At 41.9% G+C, this 16,474-nt stretch overlaps 1 protein-coding gene across 1 annotated transcript; it reads left to right on the top strand.

Moving 5' to 3' along the window:
* Nucleotides 1-2,235: 2,235 nt before the first annotated feature.
* On the top strand, nucleotides 2,236-5,899 carry LOC121270979 (interleukin-8-like). The gene is made up of 4 exons (XM_041176690.1): nucleotides 2,236-2,299; nucleotides 2,668-2,799; nucleotides 4,922-5,009; nucleotides 5,827-5,899. The coding sequence occupies exons 1-4, from the start codon at nucleotides 2,236-2,238 to the stop codon at nucleotides 5,897-5,899; spliced, it is 357 nt and encodes a 118-aa protein (XP_041032624.1).
* Nucleotides 5,900-16,474: the final 10,575 nt, after the last annotated feature.

The raw sequence follows: 16,474 nt of genomic DNA, 5'->3' as shown, positions 1-16,474 counted from the left end.
CAGTCTCTGACCTGCTCTTGTAGCCACAATATTCATATGGCTGGTCCAGTTAAGCATCTGGTCAATGGTAGCCTCCAGGGATATTGCTAGTGAGGAATCTAGCAATATCAAGGGGAGATGGTTAAATTCTCTCTTGTTGGAGATGATCATTGCTTGCCACTTGTGAGCTGTGAATGTTACTTGCCACTTTCTGGCTCAAGCCTGAATGTTGTCCAGATCTTGCTGCATATGGACACAGACTGCTTCAGTATCTGAGGAGTAGAGAATGTTACTGAACATCGTGCAATCATCAGTAAACAGCCCTACTTCTATTGTTATGATGGAAGGAAGGTCATTGATGAAGCAGCTGAAGATGTTTGGGCCCAGGACACTACCCTGAGGAACTCCTACAGCGATGTCCTGGAGCTGAGATGACTGACCTGCAACAACCAGAACCATCTTCCTTTGTGCTAGGTATGACTCCAACCAGTTGGGAGTTTTCCCCCTAACCCCCATTGACTAAAGTTTTGCAAGGGTCTTTGATGCCACACTCAGTCAAATGCTGCCCTGTCAAGAGCAGTCACTCTCACCTCTCTTCTTTAGTTCAGCTCTTTTGTCCATGTTTGGGCCAAGGCTGTAATGAGGTCAGGAGCTGGGTGACCCTGATGGAAGCCAAACTGAGCATCAGGGAGCAGGTTATTGCTATGTAAGTGCCACTTGATAGCAGTGTCAACAAAAACTTCCATCACTTGGTTGATGATCAAGAGGAGGTTGATAGGGTAGTTGTTGGCCAAATTGGATTTGCCCTGGCTTTTGAAGACAAGACATACCTGGGCAATTTTCCACATTGCCATTATTGTAGCTGTACTGGAACAACTTGGCTAGGGGCCCGGTTAATTCTGGGGCACAGGTCTTCAGCGCTATTATCAGCAGTAGAAACCTCAACTGTATGGCTGTCCACCGATTGACCAATTGAGCCACTTAAGAGCCCAATTGAGGACCACTTCCCTCCCAGGCCAGCATTTTACCAGTGTCAGAAGAGCCCACTATTGTGTGGGGAGACCACCAGCTAAATCCTGGAGGACTCCCAACAGGTTCCTGGGAGGGACCCACCATGGCCCATGGAGGGGACCCTTGCAACTGAGGCAGACCATTGGACTCTGCCGCCCTCCCCCCAACCCCTACCACCACCCAACCCAATCAGTGAGGCCTGCCTCCCTGCCCCGGCTTCATAAAATCAACTCAGCTTTGAGGCGCCCTCTCTTTCTTGCTGCAGCCTCAGCAGTGGCCACCACCAGCAATGGCATGACTGTGGCTGCTAAGCTGTTGGCCCTCTGGTTGGGATGGTGGTCTCAGCAATAGCCAATTAACAGTCTGCCAGCAGTAAACTGCCGCCCCTGAGTCCTGCTGCCCGTCAACAGAGGGTCAGCTCTTGCTTTCAACCCCAGCAACAGGACTTGCTCCTCATTCAGCAAAATTTAGCCCGAAGCCTTTATCTCTCCACATCTCTGCACTCATTGTTAACTAGTTTGTTGGGAAAATAATCCTATATTTTATAACATACTAATTGCCAAATATATTAATAGCATATGTTAAATTTAGATGGAAGGATCATCATGGCTTAACATTCCCTGATAAGCCTCAACATCTGGCACTTCATCCAATACAATTAAAATGCCTGAGATCAAAGGCAAAAATCAGCCTACAGACAGATCTCATTCTCTGGTCTCATCTATTCTTTTCCTCTTATATTTAAATATTTGAACAATCTATTTCCACAATGTCACCAATTATCTGAAAAAAATAATTTCCAGAAATGTTGTTTATTTAGTAATGAACCTTTGGCTGGTTTAAAAGCAAATAAGGTTCCTACAAAGTTTTTGCTCCAATTTAATTCTTGGCAGAGAACAGGTGCTTAAATATTCTTACTTTGGATTTGGAAGTGGTTGCATAATTTTAATAGCAATAAAATCTTTTCTGAGAAGGTTATGAATAAGCATGGTTATGAAGGAAAGTGATTCTATTGATTTTACACACGATTTATCATAGTCACATAACACGTCGGTGCACTTTGCTCATGATGAACCCTGCACATTTAACCGCAGCCTCCTGAAAATGTCCCCAGCCTACGGCAATTTTCTTTAGTGTCTCAGCATTTAGACAATAAATACAGGCATTGAATAATGTGGGACCAACACAGACTGCAACAAGATAGCAACAATGAAAGGATACAAGACATTGTACAAGTAAATCACAATGAACAGCAAAGTTACTCTCTTCACCCTTACTCTCATTGTACTTTATGTGGCTTCCACAGAAGGTATGAAATAAATAAACTCTAAAATTGAATGTTATCTATTCAGAATCTAGAATTGCATTTACAATGTGCGTTTAAATAAGATTTCTTCTAAAGTTCTTGTGATAGAATCGCTATTGCAATAATCTATTACTTTTTTTATTACACAAATTAAATGGAGATTTATAGTATTCTGCACACTTGATTAGATTTTATTAGCTTAAGAAAATTAAATTTCAGTGGAGTGTGGTAATGGACAAAAGACTGTAAGGTACCTGACAATACCAGGAAAGTAGGAATAAAATTTCAGTCCAAATGAATAAGTATACATCTAAGAAAGAAAACTAAACTCTGTTTTCAAAAGTCGTTTCTTGTGTATTTTGATTATATAGCTGCATTAGTTGGAACAACAGGAATGAGCCTGCACTGTCAGTGTATCAAAACAACTTCAAAATTCATCCATCCAAAGGCCATGGAGAATATTGCCATTATTCCAAGCAGTCCTCACTGTGAAAATGTAGAAATTAATTGTTTATGACAGAATATTTATGATTCTTATTTCTTTAATGACATTTAGATATTGTTTCGTCAGAAGATAATTCTTAATGATATGAATAGATAATAAATATCAAATGGTACAAAATAGGGTTGTTTAAAATGCTACAGGAGGATAGCTGACTGGGTCTTTAACATTCAGGGTAAACATTCACTTAGTGTGAAACAAGCTACTTGGAAGGTCATATCAGTAAAGTTTTCTTTAGAGTAAAATAGAATGCACACTTTGCCTATAGGGAAACACTCCACTTAACAAAACTAGGGCCAGGATTTCCCGGTCAGCGAGCCGGGGAGGGGGTGGGCCACTCTCCAACGTGGAAAATGACGCGGGATGAAGTCGGGGGGAACTCCCGACATCACCACGCTCCATTTAACTTTTCAGGTCGGTGGGGGCGCAGCAAAATCAGCTGTGCACCTGCCGACTTGTCAATGGCCAATTGAGGCCACTGACAGAGTCATTAAAGTAATTAGTGGACCAGGAGCGGGATGAGGTTTCATGTAGGTTTTTAAAAATGTAATAAAAGTATGTGTAAAAGTTATGGACATGTCACAACTCATGTGATGGTGACACATGGGGGGACATGTCAGGGATTTTTTTTTTTTATTTTTCAGATTTTTTACAGTAGAGCCGATCTCCCTGAGGCAGCACTTAGCCTCTTTCATGCGCATGTGTGAAAGAGCGCACTCTTGGCTCAGGGAATCCCCCTCCCCCGCCCGCACAGGGAGCGCATAATGTTTCCAAGCGGACGTCATGCTGGGTAGGCCTTAATTGGCCCACCCACGTAAAATGGCAGCGCGCCCCCAACCGGGGGCGTCAATCAGAGGCACACCTCCACATGCCCACTCTTCAACTTCCCCCCCAACGGGGGAAAAATTCTGCCCTAGGAGATTCAAGTATTAGGGACTTTCAAGTGTATGAGGAATACTACTGATGCTTAACCTTCTAAACATTTTCAACTTAGCAACAGGGAGCCAAAGTTCAACCTGCTAGTGATTAAGTAGGATTATCTGATTCATTTTGGCTTGCAGTATTATCTGCAGTCAAATGAGAGAAGTTCAGCACCTTGCCTCTCCATAACCAATCAATAAGCCAGACTGGTCAATCAATAATGTACAGCATACTGGAGTTTTATAGGTCTGCCTAACTCAAGTGTTGAGTTATGAATTCTGCCAAGGATGAGTCTCTCAGTAACAGGCATGCAATGTTGCAACTACTGTGACAGTAAAGAGACCCCACTTGGCTGCTTCCCCATGGACAATGGTCATTTATTGAACATTAGATACTTGGCAGGTTTGAACCCTTGCTCAGAGAATAGCACTCATCAGGAGCCCCCTCTTGAATAGCATGTGAGCAATATGACTCATAATCAACTGTATAAATCCACTGTCACCAGCTTCCTGGTCATAGCATGGAAACACACCATAACCCATCGAGTTGTGCAGGAAATTGAAACTACTTTGATTATTTCTAGCAGACTTGGTAACCTAAGACAGGCAGGTCAGTATTATTTCACCAATTTAAGTTCATAGTTTCAACACCAATATCTTAACTCACTGCAAATTAATCAAAGTGGGCACTAAATATATCAGCAATGTTTACATACTCAGCCTCCTTCCAGTAACTGTTATTCAAAGATGCAGAGTTTGTTCTTCAACTTTTTGCAGGTCAAGTTTCTGCCTTCAGCCTGGTTAGAGGACCTGTGCACAATCTTGATGCTGTCCATATCAAGTCCAATGCCATGCCACAGACTTAGTTATCATCTATCGAATCCAAGTTCCCATGAAGGGGCATTGCTGAAGGAATCATAATCACCAGGATTTCATTACCCAACCAGGGTGCAGGCTAACAGCCGTATTGGAGTCTTCCTTTCCTGCAATGTATTCCCCATTTAGTCACAGTCTCACCTACAGCTCCATCATGGATTTTACATATGGGACAAAGGGCTCCCTTCTGTCACCTGCACAGATCTGTAAAGCAGGAAGGGTGCTAAAATAGAGACTCAAGAACTTCAATAGCATTTTATTAATTATGATTTTTTATTGATCTGATAATGAACAGGCAATCTGAAATAAATGTATTTTTTCACTTCTTTAGTGCCACTCTTCAGAATACTAATCAATTTTGTCTGAATCCCGAATCTGCCTGGGTGAAAAAAATTATTAACAAGATGATCAGTCAGTAAGTTCCTATTCCTGTGCAAGGCCAGAGAATACAAAAAGGGAAAACAGAATTACCTGGAAAAACTCAGCAGGTCTGGCAGCATCGACGGAGAACAAAGTTGACATTTCGAGTCCTCATGACAGTTCTGTTGAAGGGTTATGAGGACTCGAAACATCAACTTTGTTCTTCTCCGCTGATTTGGTAATTTGGAATATTAACCCATCAGTTTTTAAATGGTCCACATTACCCTTGGCTATCTTTTTTCTTCCAATATAAGATTAAAAAATTTTTGTGTTAACCTTGCTATCCCTTAGAAGTTTCTTTTTGTCATCCCTTTTTGAAGCTCTTACTATCTTCCTTGTTGTTCTTTGCTGTCCTTTATATCTCTCCCAGTCCTCTCTTTTACACTATTCTTTGCACTTCTTTCGCCCCTTTTTCTTAACCATGCCAGTTTTAATTGGTAAGTAGAGCTCTTACCTCTGAGGGGTATATACTGGTTCTGTATTAAGTTAAATTATTTTTGAACACTTCCCACTACTCATCTACAGTTTCACCCAATAACAGCTTTGATCAGTTTGCTGTGGTTTAATTCTTCACTTTGCTCCCACTCTGACCTTCTGCCCTTGTCCTGCTACAGTGTTTCAATGAAATTCAACATAAGTTCGAGGAACAACACTTCATCATTTGGTTAGGTACTTCATGGCCTTCTGGACTCAAAATTGAGTTCAACAATTATAGATCACAATCTCTCCCCCTATTTTGTACTGTGCTTCTTTGTCGGTTTGTTTTTTACTCTAATTTCTCTTATTTCCTTTACTTTTTGTTCTGATGGCAGCTATTCTACCATTCACATGTCCTCTAGATACATCTTCTGTTATTTAACATGTCCCATTAGCCTTGCAATGTGAAACCTTTTGTCATTTAATCCCTCCTGCCCTCCACTCTGTATGGAACTTCCCTTTTGTTCTCCTCCCCACCTTCCTGCTTTCACTTGTTCAAAACCTATTCGCTTTCTAGTTTTTCCCAGTTCTGGTGAAAGGCCTCAGACTTAAAATGTTTAACTTTTTGTTTTTCTCTCCAGAGATACTGACAGACATGCTGTGTATTTTCAGCATTTTCTGCTTCATTTCTGATTTTCAACATCCGCTGTATTTTGCTTTTGTGTTGCTGTGGTCAGTCACCTCAGCCCACTGAAGTCAGCCAAACCAAAATCTAAAATCTTAGTAACTGTGCTAAATTTCTCCTTTTTAAACCTAATATTCAGTTCAATCATATTAAGATCACTGCGACAGATAAGGAGAGATTGACAATGATGTCATGGACACAAGACAAAGGGAGTGTCAATGGTAGTGGTAAAGAGTAAAGAAGGTGCTGATAGTGGTATGAAGGTAAAATAGCAGAAGGTATTAATAGCAGAACAAGGGCCAGCACTCTGTGAAAACAAAACATAAAAACAAGTGACAGCTGGCCCTGTTGGGTGAGGGGAGGGTGGGGGGGGGGGGCGGTTGGGGAAAAAGGATTAAAAAATGAGCAAATAAATAAAAGAATAAAATAGAATTAAATACACAAAATTAAATAAAAATTGGGTTAAAAAGGGGGTCAAGCTAAAGGAGAGAGTTCAAGGTCTGAAGTTGTTGAACTCAAAGTTAAGTCCGGAAGGCTGTGAAGTGCTTAATTGGAAGATGAGGCGCTGTTCCTCCAGTTTGTCATTTTACTTGCAAGACTCCCTGGCAAAACACAGCAATCCAAGTCTTCACATTCTTGGCTGATTGCAAGGTTTTCATTTCTTTGTCTAATATATGATTTGGGATCCAGTTGATTATGATATCATTTAACAACTTTTTGAATCTGATTTAAGTAGAAACCACATCCCACACCTCCCCATAGGTAATCAGCTTTGAGATCTATGGCTCTTAGCAGTCTTTTTGTTCTTAATGGTTTCCATCATCTCTAACCTGTCCTTAAGTGCTACATAATACTAGTTACAAAATTCAGATGATAAAAGCGACAGAATAAAAAACATTATGGTGATAATTTCTAATCAAAAATTGCTATGAAAAGCTTCAGGTGTTCACATCACCGAATTCATTCACAGATCCTCCATAAAATTGGGTTGCATCATTTCATGCCCCACCCATTTTAAAGTATTAATTGCATTTGTTAATTGCATTACTACTAATTACATTAGACATTGTCTACATTGCCTGCACTCAGGCATACGAGCAGGACAGCATCCGTTGTACCTTCATGTCTGCTGAAAAAGGGCAAGTTCAGAAGTTCTTGCACCCTATTGGTCCACATGGAACCTGCACTTTGTCATTGCTTTGCCATCCAAGATGTCAATAATGCTGTTTCCTTTTCACAGTATTCTTAAAGAATGCCACAATAAGATGTGCCTGTGGATCTTGAGCAGAGATAACACAGACAAGGTCCAGTGGGTCTCCACTAATTACATTACGAATAATGATTCAAACCTTCTCGTACTTAATATTCATAGCTGTCTGTCATTTCTAGCCCCAGCCTGGACTCACTGCTAGGTTTAGAAGCATCACACCAGACACCTATGAAAACAGAACACAATCAGGCGTTATAGAAACCCTAATGAATTTAGTCAAGAGTAACTTGAAATGTTGTTAATCGCTAAAAGATATTAAACAATGCCCATTGTCTAATAATATTCTGGACTGTCTAAATGAGTTTGTGGTGCAGTACTGCAGGAACTACAAAAAACTGGGAGCATAATGAATGTAATTGCTTTTAATAAGGGGCAGCAGAACTTTGTAGTGACTGCTCCGTCTGCTCAGAAAGATGGGACACAGCAGACTGAAGTGCCAGAGATTCAAAAGGTAAGAGAATAATTTCTTAAAAGAAAACTAGCCAGAGGAAGTAATGAACTTCAGCAAAACAAACCATCAACAAGAAAAGGTTAATTAATTCTTGCTTGTGAAAAGCATTGAGGAAGGGTAAATTCAGTCAGATATGAGAAGTTGCCAGGCTTAATTCTCCAAAGCCGCATTTTAAAAAAAATCTCTGATTATTTAACCATGATATTTCAGTGGAACTAAATCCATACCATGCGCTCTACTTTAAAATATGTTAAGCCAATTTTCAAACACATTTTCCCTATTCCCTTAACTCTCCCATTTTCTGGGGGCACAATCTAAAATTGAAATGAACATTCAATAGCCATTAAAATAATAGTAAAATACTGTGGATGCTGGAAGTCTGAAATAAAAACAGAAAATGCTGGAAATACTCAACAGGTATGGCAATATCATTGGTGAAGAAAACAAAGTAAATGGTTCGAGGTCTTCAAGTTCTGAAGAAGGCACGCATATTTGACTCCAGGCGTTAACTCTGGTTCTCTGTCCACTCAATTGCCATTCATGTTCCCATGCACCTTAAAAATATTGATTTCTGGAATGGGTTATGAGCTCTGAAAATACAATTTTTTCTTGATAATCCTAATTTGTGCATGTCGGGATTATTCATATAACCTTCGAGACAAGAGGCCATCCGCAGAAAGTTAATTCTATAATTTGATAACGTAATCAAACAGTCAGTTTGCCAATTACTCTAAATTAGTTCAAAACTAAAAACAAAAAATAGTAGTAGTTTTTAATAATAAGTTAGCATTGGTAATATCACTTAACTTTCAAGATCTCTTATACTGTTTAAAGTGGCTGTCCTTCAACTTCTGGCTTCACTTCAGTGCCACGCACCTGGCTTTTGCCCACCTGATGTGGAGAGTGCTGGACCTCCTCATAGGACTGCACCTGGGCCTAGCCAAGGCAGCCATGCACAGGTTCAGGCAGTTCATAATTGAAGGGGGCAGTCAGCTGAACTGCCTACCTTCTTCCAGTGGTTGTGTTCATGCTGGCTGTACCTGGGCTGAGAGCATGCAGTATTGCCAGTATGCTTGAGGTCCTCCACAACCAATGGACACTGGAGGGACTGGAGTGCTTTGTTGACATGCAGAACCTTAATTTCTTCTGTTTAACTAACAATTTCAGCTACCAGAAGGAAAAAAAAACAAATAAACTTGGGAAATGACTGGTACTGGTCCAAACTGGCCTAGTTTACCTTAAAAGGGATCTCCAGTTCGGACCAGTACCAGCCATTTCCAAGTTTAACTGGTTTTTCCTTGATTGTTTGTGCCCCTTCAAAAAGGGGGTGTAGTTAACTCATTGATGATATGGTCATCTAAATTGGCAATTAATAAACAGAGTTAATTTTCAAGATCATGTCACCAGCAGTGAACTTTCATAAATTCGCACACCCACAGCTTCTTCTTTTTCCCTGGTGTCTTTTCCTACAATCAAGAGAGTACAGTTACTTTGTCAATTTGATCTCTAATGATGGCGGTCATTTTTAGCTGGTTAATCTGATGCCATCTGGTAATCTCTCCTTGCCTGGGTTTTGAGTCAACTAATCAGCAGGACTTGCCTTATCCACAATGGAAAAAGCTGGTGTCGTGGGTATCCTTCATCATAGTGAACATTATCTTCGCTAATTTTGTCCAGACCTCCATTCTGGAATTTCATCCTTAAACCCTTTCATCTCCCTCTCCACCTTTAAGGTCCTTCTTAAAACTCACCCATTTGTTTAAGCTTTTGGTTAACCCTCCTAATATCAACTTTTGTCTCAGCATCCATTATTATCTGATTATGCTCTTGTGAAAAATCTTGATACATTTTTCTATGCTGCAGGCATAATATAAATGTGACATGTTGTTGGGTCAATTTCATCAATCTTAAAACTTGAACTTCAATTAGATCACCCCAATGGCAATGAAAAAAAATGATAAAACCTGATTTTGTAGCGGGATTCTTACTAGCAGTTACTTTATTATTTTAAGTCGGGAAAAGCCCCCAAATATTAGAATACAGGATATGCAAAATAACAAATCAGCAGATGTTTGGGTATAAAGTGTTGCCATTTCCTGGCTGTAGCCACAGATTTACTGCATTTAGACATTTTACTATTTCCAAAACCTTTGCAATTCCCACAAGGGAATTCAGAATGAAAGAAACAATTAGCTATTTTAATAATATTTAAACAGAGCAAAATAAGGAGCAATTTAAAACTCGGCAGAAGCCAGGCATTTGGCCTGTAAAAAATGCCCATGGGACATACCCACCCTCTTCCCACAGTTTCCAGTTTCAACCTGTTCTTCTGAGCAAGCAAGAAGGACACCTATTAGCAATCAACCAAGTCCATCTTTAAATATGGAGATCAGACTCAGATGATATCACCAGTGTAACAATATAGGCTTTTAAGAATGCTTAGAGAGATTAGGCATTGCAGGAGTTAAATAACCCCACACGTTTCTCTAGTGGTTTAATTATGAACAAGCACACCACTTTGGACTTTCTACTGACTGCAGATCCTAAGCAATTTTGCAAATGCAGAAAAAAAACTCAGTTTTGTTTGAAATTTGAGGAAAAAAACCAAGATGTCTACAGTTCCTGGAGGTAAAGTTTGAAAAGGAACATTAATGGGTGCGAAGGATGATTGCCCTGCATCGGATGGAAGTCATGCAGGCAGCAAGCAAACTTCATGTTGCCCGTGCATCTCTATGATAATAGCTTGGAGCCGAGTGCTAAACACATTGCTGAGTGGCTGCATGCAAAGCAGGGAGCCTAGGGCTTTGCAAGGCTAGCACTAATTAAAACAAGCCTGCACTTCTTAAATTGGAGATGAATCCTGGCTGTAGCAGCGGCTCAATGTGACTGGGAAAATCATTCTGAGGCAGAAGAAACCAGAGTAATGCCAGAAAGGATACGCCTAAGTTCTTGAATTCAGAACCAAGGGCCTAATTGCAGGCTGGAAGATGGAGAAAGATCATCTTTCCACAGGGTGGCCCTCCAGAAATAAACTGAAGGGAGGGGAAGTCGATTGCCAGGGAGGTCAATGTCAGGAGTCTTGCCCCAAGAACCTGGAAACGTGCCAGAAAAAGTTCAACAACCTCACCTGGTTGGTAAAGATCCGCAAACACATTTTCAAATGCCAGTTCCTACCAACTGCACCACCATCCTCACACACTGATCAATGCACCTTAGATATGGGGTAGTGGAAGAGGGCTGGAGAATTGCAAATATTACATCATTATTTAAAAAAGAATGTAAACCCAGCCACTATAGGCCAGTCAGTTTAACATTGGTGATGGAAAAGCCTTTAAAGCCAATATCAGGGATAAAAATAACAGTCACTTGGACGAATGTGGATTCATTAAGGAAAACCAGCCCAGATTTGCTAAAGGCAAATAAGTTTAAATAAAGTAATGGGGTTTGTTGATAAGGGTAATGTGGTTGATGTGGTGGACATTGACTTCTAAAAGGTGTTTGAGAAAGTGCCACATAATAGACATGAAAGCAAAGCTGAAGCCCATGGAATAAAAGGGATAATGACATCATGGGAAGAATTTTCAGGTTGGTGAGAGGGGGCGGGGTTATCGCGCATCATTTAGGCTTTCAGTTCAGTGGGCGCGCAGCCAAGTCAGCTGCACACCCGCCGAACTTTCAAAGGCCTATTAAGGCCATTAAGACAGTAATTAAAGTAGTTAAGAACGCTGTCCGTCCAACCTGAAGGTTGGCGGGCAGGCGAAGAGCCCAGGCAGCCTTCACATTTTTCACGAGACCTCATCCACGGGCAGGATGAGGTTTCATGAAGGCTTTATTAATTAAATTTAAAAATTTCAAACATTTGATAAACATGTTCTAGCTCATGGGACGCTGTCACATGAGGAGACATGTCAAAATAATTTTTTTCTGACTTTAATAAAAACTTTCATTCCGAACTTAATTTCCCTGAGACAGCTCTGTGCCTCAGGGAGATTTCTACACTATTTTGCGAAACAGCCCAGTCTCCAACTCAGGGAATCCCCCCCTGCCTGCTCAGCGCTTCCAGACGTGCATCACGCTGAGCGGGCCTTCATTGGCCCGCCCACGTAAAATGGCAGCGTGGCCCCAATCAGGGGGACCAATTGGGTTCACGCCCGCCCCCACCTGCCCCCTCAAAACCCCCCTAACGGGGGGGAGTTTCTGCCCCTTGGATACAAAGTTGACTGAATGACAGCAAACAGAGTAGTGGTGAACAGTTGTTTCTTGAACTGGAGGAAGGTATACATTGGGGCCCAAGGACTGATGTTAAGTCTGCTGATGTATATTAATGGCCGAGACATAGATGTACAGGGCAAAGCTTCAACATTTGCAGTTGTAACAAAACTAGGAAGTATTGTGGACTGTGAGGGGGATACTGATAAACTGCAAGTTAAGACATCGAGTGGCTGGTGGAATGGGCAGGCATATGTAGATAAAATTTATTGTAAAGCAGTATGAAGTGATGTGGTAGGAAGAACGAGGAAAGGCAAAATAAAATAAAGGGTATGAATCTAAAAGGGTGGAGGAACAAACAGCCTGGGGATATATGTGCATAAATCATTGAAGGTAGCTGGGCAAGTTGAGAAAGGGGTTACAAAGGCATATGGGATCCTAGGCTTTATAAATAAAGGTTTATAGTACAAAAGCAAAGAAGTTATAATGAACCTGCATAAAATGGTTCATCCTCAATTAGAGTATTATGAAAAGAAGAGAAGGTTGAGAAGGAGATTTGATAGCAGCTTACAAAATGATGATGGGTCTGGAAGACAGAGTAGGTAAAGAGAAAGTGTTTCCTTAGGTTGAAGGGGCGAAAACCAGAGGATATTGATTTAAGGTGATTGGCAAAAGAAACAATAGTAATGTGAGGAAAAACATTTTATGCAGCAAGTGGTTGGGGTCTAGAATGCACTACCTGAGAGTATGTTGGAGGCATTTTCAACTGGAGCTTTCTAAAGGGAATAAATAATCTCCTGAAGAAAAAAATTGTTATACTACGAGGAATGGGAAGGCTTTTGGGACCATCTCTATTGCTCTTGCAGGGAGCTAGCACAGACATGATGGGCTGAATACTGCAAAGATTATGAGCCCTGCCAATATTCTGGCAATAGTACTGGAGACTTGTGCTCCAGAACTTGCTGCACCCCTAGCTAAGCTGTTCAAGCACAGCTACAACATTGGCATCTACCCGGCTATGTGGAAAATTGCCCAGGTATGTCCTGTACGCAAAAAGCAGGACAAATCCAACCTGGCCAATTACCACCCCATCAGTCTACTCTCGATCATCAGTAAAGTAATGGAAGGGGGCATCAACAGTGATATGAAGTGGCACTTGCTTAGCAATAACCTGCTCACTGACGCTCAGTTTGGGTTCTGCCAGGACGACTCAGCTCCTGACCTCATTACAGCCTTGGTTCAAACATGGACTAAAGAGCTGAACTCCCGAGGTGAGGTGAGAGTGACTGCCCTTGACATCAAGGCAGCATTTGACTGAGTGTGGCATCAAGGACCCCAGCAAAACTTGAGTCAATGGGAATCAGGGGGAAACTCTCCGCTGGTTGGGGTCATACCTAGCACAAAGGAAGATGGTTGTGGTTGTTGGAGGTCAGTCATCTCAGCTCCAGGACATCGCTGCAGGAGTTCCTCAGGGTAGTGTCCTAGGCCCAATCATCTTCAGCTGCTTCATCAATGACCTTCCTTCCATCATAAGGTCAGAAATGGGGATGTTCGCTGATGATTGCACAATGTTCAGCATCATTCGCGACTCCTCAGATACTGAAGCAGTCCATGTCCAAATGCAGCAAGACCGGGACAATATCCAGGCTTGGGCTGACAAGTGGCAAGTAACATTCATGCCACACAAGTGTCAGGCAATGACCATCTCCAACAAGAGAGAATCTAACCAACGCCCCTTGATGTTCAATGGCATTTCCATCACTGAATCCCCCACTATCAACATCCTGGGGGTTACCATTGACCAGAAACTGACTGGACTAGCCCTATAAATACAGTGGCTACAAGAGCAGGTCAGAAGCTAGGAATCATGCGGTGAATAACTCACCCCCTGACTCCTCAAAGCCTGTCCAGCATCCATAAGGCACAAGTCAGGAGTGTGATGGAATACTCCCCATTTCCCTGGAAGAGTGCAGCTCCTACAACACTCAAGTAGCTAGACACCATCTAGGACAAAGCTAGATTGGCACCACATCCACAAACAGTCACTCCCTCCACCACCAATGCACAGTAGCTGCAGTGTATACAATCTACAAGATGCACTGCAGGAATTCACCAAGGCTCCTTAGACAGCACCTTCCAGACCCATGACCACTGCCACCTAGAAGGACAAGGGCAGCAGATGAATGGGAATACCACCACCTAGAAGCTCCCCTCCAAGTCACTCACCATCCTGACTTGGAAATGTATCACCATTTCTTCACTGTCACTGGGTCAAAATCCTGGAACTCCCTCCCTAACAGCACTGTGGGTGTACCTACACTACATGGACTGCAGCGGTTCAAGAAGGCAGCTCACCAGCACCTTCTCAAGGGCAGTTAGGAATGGGCAATAAATGCTGGCCCAGTCAGCGAAGCCCACATCCCATGAATGAATTTTAAAAATGGCTTCCTTCTGCATTGTGCTGTAACTACTCGATGGGCAGAATTTTTCAGCCAGCGTGCGGGGGCAGGCCCAATACGCCGACTCATAAAATGATGTGCGATAACGTCGGGCCTGCTCAACACTGCCAGCGTGGGGGTGGGAGGAGAGCGAGTGCGGAACTTGACGCATGTGTGCGGGTGCGTGCAGTAAAAGCTCCCTGAGGCACAGATCTGCTTCAGGGAGCTGAAGCTTTTTGAACATAAAAAATAAAGAATTTTAAAATGTTAATGTTCATAACATGACCTCTCATGTGACTCTGTCACATTAGCAGGGACATATTACAAATTAGTTTGAAATTTTTTTTTTAACTCACTGATCGAAACCTCAACCCGCCCGTGGATCTTTAGATCTTTAATGGTCTTAATAGACCTGTCAATCGTCGGCGGTCACATTGCTGACTCCGAAATATCGCACGAGTGCATGATGACATCGGGATGCTCGCACGACATCATCATGCGTCATTTTACACTTGTTCAGGTTGGGCACACACTTGCCCAACGGACGCAATATTCTGCCCCAAGGTTGGATAGAATGGGGAATATGGAATATACAGGTTGAATGGATGTCCCTGCAGGTCTGTTTAAGGTATACAGTCGAAGGCTTGGGTCATCCTCAGTGTAGGAGAACCAGGGAAGGGCACCAGAGATTTGTACATGCTTTTGTGAGTAGAATGAAGGAAGAATGGGCCATGCCTACTACTCAAAGGGAAATTAAGGGTAATATAATTCTCAATTGTCTTTTGAAAACTGCTGCTCAAATACTTGTAACGGATCAAGTTGCATTATGCTTAAATAAAATCGTAGCAGTTATGAACAGGGAGTCAGCTTCAAACATACAGTCCACCAGTGATTTCCAATTTTTTCTTACACTGAGGTCCAACTGCAATTTTAACCAAATGCTTATGTGGGCAAGCCAATGGAACTTTCCTACAGGAAGAGGAGACAGATCCAGAAGAGGCTAATTGTCTTATGGGACCAGGAAGAGCAATGAACCCATAAGGAAAGTCTGGGCCCTGGGCTATCCACCACCACCACCCAAACCCCACACCCCTTCTCCACTTCATCTCCACTAATCATGAAACCCTCTCAGACACTCTCATGGCCTATCAGCGTGTTGGGGACCATTGTTTTGATCCCTGGCAGCAGCCTTTAACATTAAAACTTTTGCTCCTGTTCATTGGTCAGCTGTCTCTTGGCATCAATTTTGGTTAGTGAATTGAATGATTCTATGCCAATTAACCTCTGAAGTGCCCAGGCCTCAGACTGCCAATGTTGTATGTTTCACTGCCCACCTCAGTGTTTGCCTGTTCCATGTTAAAATCGGAGCTGTAGAATTCTGGGAACGTTATAATAATCATTGGCTTCCTAGTAGCCTTGTGAATAAAGACACTCCCTAGTGTAGCACGATGCCATTCAGAACCAAATTTCATAGGTTGAATTCCTGAACTATGCTGAGTTAGATTATCTCAACTGGACAGCATTTGGACATTAAAATTCTCCTCAATGTCCCTGGAATAAAAGGGAATAAAATCATCCAAGGCTCCTAATAATTAATTTTCCTTCTGGCAAGTATGAACTGCTATGATGTCCCCTATGAAGAAAGAAAGGATTTATATTGATAAGCATGCCTTTTACAATCTCAGAACATGATGTACTTGAGGTGTAGTCACTGGTGTAATATAGGGAAGGTGGCAGCCAATTAGCAGGGAGCAAAATTACACAACCAGCAATTAGTTAATGACCAGATAATCTATTTTTGTGATAAAACAAGTAGATGATTGAGGGATAAATATTGACCAGGAAGAACCCTGCTCTTTTTTCAAATACTGCTGTGGGATTCTTTGTTTAAATCCAAGAGGGCAGGTGTTTTAACATTTCACCTGGAAGTTGACACCACATTCAGTAAACACTCCCTCCGTGTGGTGTCAGCCAAGAAGTTTTGTTCAGG

The sequence above is a fragment of the Carcharodon carcharias genome, chromosome 1 (assembly GCF_017639515.1).
Source record: "Carcharodon carcharias isolate sCarCar2 chromosome 1, sCarCar2.pri, whole genome shotgun sequence".
NCBI lineage: Eukaryota > Metazoa > Chordata > Chondrichthyes > Lamniformes > Lamnidae > Carcharodon > Carcharodon carcharias.
The sequence above is the reverse complement of the archived record's forward strand: the minus strand, read 5'-3'. Positions and strand labels throughout refer to the sequence as shown.